We start from the raw sequence: 2345 nt of genomic DNA on the forward strand, positions 1-2345 counted from the left end.
TCGGCGCTGGGCAGCATCCTGGGCATCCCCGCCGAGAAGCCGCCCGCAGCGCTGGGCCAGCACCCGCCGCCCGTTGCCACCAGCAGGAGTGAGTGGTACCGGTCCCGCCCGCGATGGGTGATCCCGACCCTCGGGGTGGGGGGTAACAACGTTCAAACCCCTCCTTTCCCCCCACAGAGGAGCAGGAGCAGCTGCTGCAGGGTCGGCCCGACCAGCCGCGGAACCCCAAGGTCCTGCGAATCGCCATCATCGGGGCGCCCAACGCGGGGAAGTCCACGCTGTGTAATCGGCTCTTGGGCAGGAAGGTGAAGCTGGGGTGGAGCCGTGAGTCCAGGCCGGTAAACGGCTGGTTTCAGTAACGTATTCTGGCTGTTCAACGGGTTTGTTTTGTTGTAGGTTTTCCCCGTCTCCAAGAAAGTGCACACGACGCGATGCAAAGCCCGGGGTGTTGTCACCTACGAGGACACACAACTGGTAAACTGCCAGACCTGCCCCTGCCCCCCTCAGTGGGAAGTGTTGGCCAGAAAACGCGTGGTTTTCTCATTTATATGCCATGGAGTTGGTTCTTGCTGCACAAATACAAGGTTTAGCTTGGCCACAAGCTGCAGGCAAACTTACACCATGTCTTCCCTCTTTCTAGATCATTCTGGACACACCTGGCCTCACTAATGCCTTTAAAGTCAAAAGGTATCGTCACTGGTGGTGTGGGGAGAGCAGGGAGGGTCCTGTCCATTGAGGTTTGATAAACCCAGAGTGATTCCACTGTGCAGTTTGTAAAATAGGAGTGACAGGAGTGTGGGGTTTATCCTTATTTCGGTGTCCGAGTTCTTTATTGTTGCAGTTTCAGTCCCACACAGAGCCTGTGCTGTCCCTTGAGCCCTGTTGTGTTTGTTCTGCACGTGTGCATGTAACGAGGGGTGCCACAGCCCTCAAGGCAGCTTTGTGTCAGCTGGGATGGTGGAAAACACTGTTCTCCCTGTGCTTTGAGGGAGGGAATAACTGTGATCAAGTGTGTCTGGCTTACTCCTTTGCATGTGTCTTTCAGACATAAACTGGACGAAGCCATGCTGACAGACCCGTGGGACAGCATGAAACACGCGGATTTAGGTGGGTGCTCACCTCCTCTTGGGCCAAGCCAACCCTTGAATCTGCCACAGAAGTTCACAGCCCTATATAGCTGTGGTGTCTGGACGTTTACTGGGTGGCAAAGGCAGCCCCCGGAGCATGAAATAGGAGGGAAGGGTAGTGGAAAGACTTAATACTGAGCTCAGGAGGGGATAAGCATTGCCTGGTGTCAAGGGGGAGCAGCCTGGGTTGATAATTGGGCTTGGATGTTAACTTTTAGCACGTGTGATGTTGTTTGAATGACAGATATAAACTGTGCTTTATAGTTTTTATCAATTAAAATTCTCCTTTTTGGATCCGTTAGTGTTCTGTAGAAGAGGGACAAGCAGCAGCAGGAGGGCAGCATAAACTGGAGAGAACCTGTTGGAAAATGCAGGTTCATCATGTTTCCCTCCCTCTTTCCTGGCAGTTGTGGTTTTGGTGGATGTGTCTGATCACTGGACGCGAAACTCCCTGAGCAAGGAGGTGCTGAAGTGTCTGTCTGACTTTCCCCAGGTCCCCAGTGTCCTGGTTCTGAACAAGGTAAATGAGAATCTTCTTCCTTCTGCCTTCTACAGTGGGTTATGCTGGTCCTTCAGACAGCACCATCAGCAGTGTTGTGTGTTCAGGTCACTGGGTCCGGGTGTGTTTCTGTCCAGTTCTGTTGCAGAAGCCTTGTCCTGCAGCAGCTCCTTCCCCTTGGTGGTTGCTTCTGGCTTCTTTGGATCCCAGGCCCAGCTGCCTGCCTCATTTAGGACAAATTCCTGATGCTTCTCTCCCATGCTTTAGGTGGATCTGCTAAAGAAGAAGTTTATCCTGCTGGAACTAGTTAATGAGCTAACGGAGGGGATTGTAAATGGAAAGAAACTGGAAATGAGAGCTGCATTTGAACAGAATTCCAGTTCTCCAGCAAAGTCTCCTCTTCAGATCACTTGGGCATCTCCACCTGAGAACAGGACCCCTGAGTCAAGCCCAGGTCAAGCCCAGGGTGGCTCTTGCTTGGACAACAGTGGTGTGAAGGCTTCAGAGTCCAGCTTTGTCACAGAAAAACCACAAAGGCCAGCTCACGGTGGACCCAGAGATCTGAAAGACAGGAAAGGCTGGCCGTGCTTCCAGGAGATTTTCATGCTGGCAGCTCTCCATGGCGAGGAGGTGGATACACTCAAGGTAACTGCAGTCTGAACTGTTACCATTGGAGACTGGTGTGCTCATATCCTTGCGGGATTCCAGTACTTCCTGCT

The 2345-nt window shown here is 52.7% G+C and overlaps 1 protein-coding gene across 1 annotated transcript in view; it reads left to right on the forward strand.

The window, feature by feature from the left end:
* Window positions 1-8: 8 nt before the first annotated feature.
* Window positions 9-2345, forward strand: part of LOC104408950 (GTPase Era, mitochondrial-like) — a gene marked incomplete at its 5' end in the record, with an annotated part of 3802 nt that continues 1465 nt past the window's right edge. Inside the window, 8 exon segments of the mRNA XM_010018698.1 lie at window positions 9-59; window positions 61-88; window positions 178-305; window positions 397-474; window positions 641-687; window positions 1046-1107; window positions 1535-1647; window positions 1894-2271. Of these exon segments, the coding sequence (XP_010017000.1) occupies window positions 9-59; window positions 61-88; window positions 178-305; window positions 397-474; window positions 641-687; window positions 1046-1107; window positions 1535-1647; window positions 1894-2271 (885 nt within the window).

Source organism: Nestor notabilis, unplaced genomic scaffold (assembly GCF_000696875.1).
Source record: "Nestor notabilis isolate BGI_N333 unplaced genomic scaffold, ASM69687v1 scaffold21107, whole genome shotgun sequence".
Lineage (NCBI taxonomy): Eukaryota > Metazoa > Chordata > Aves > Psittaciformes > Psittacidae > Nestor > Nestor notabilis.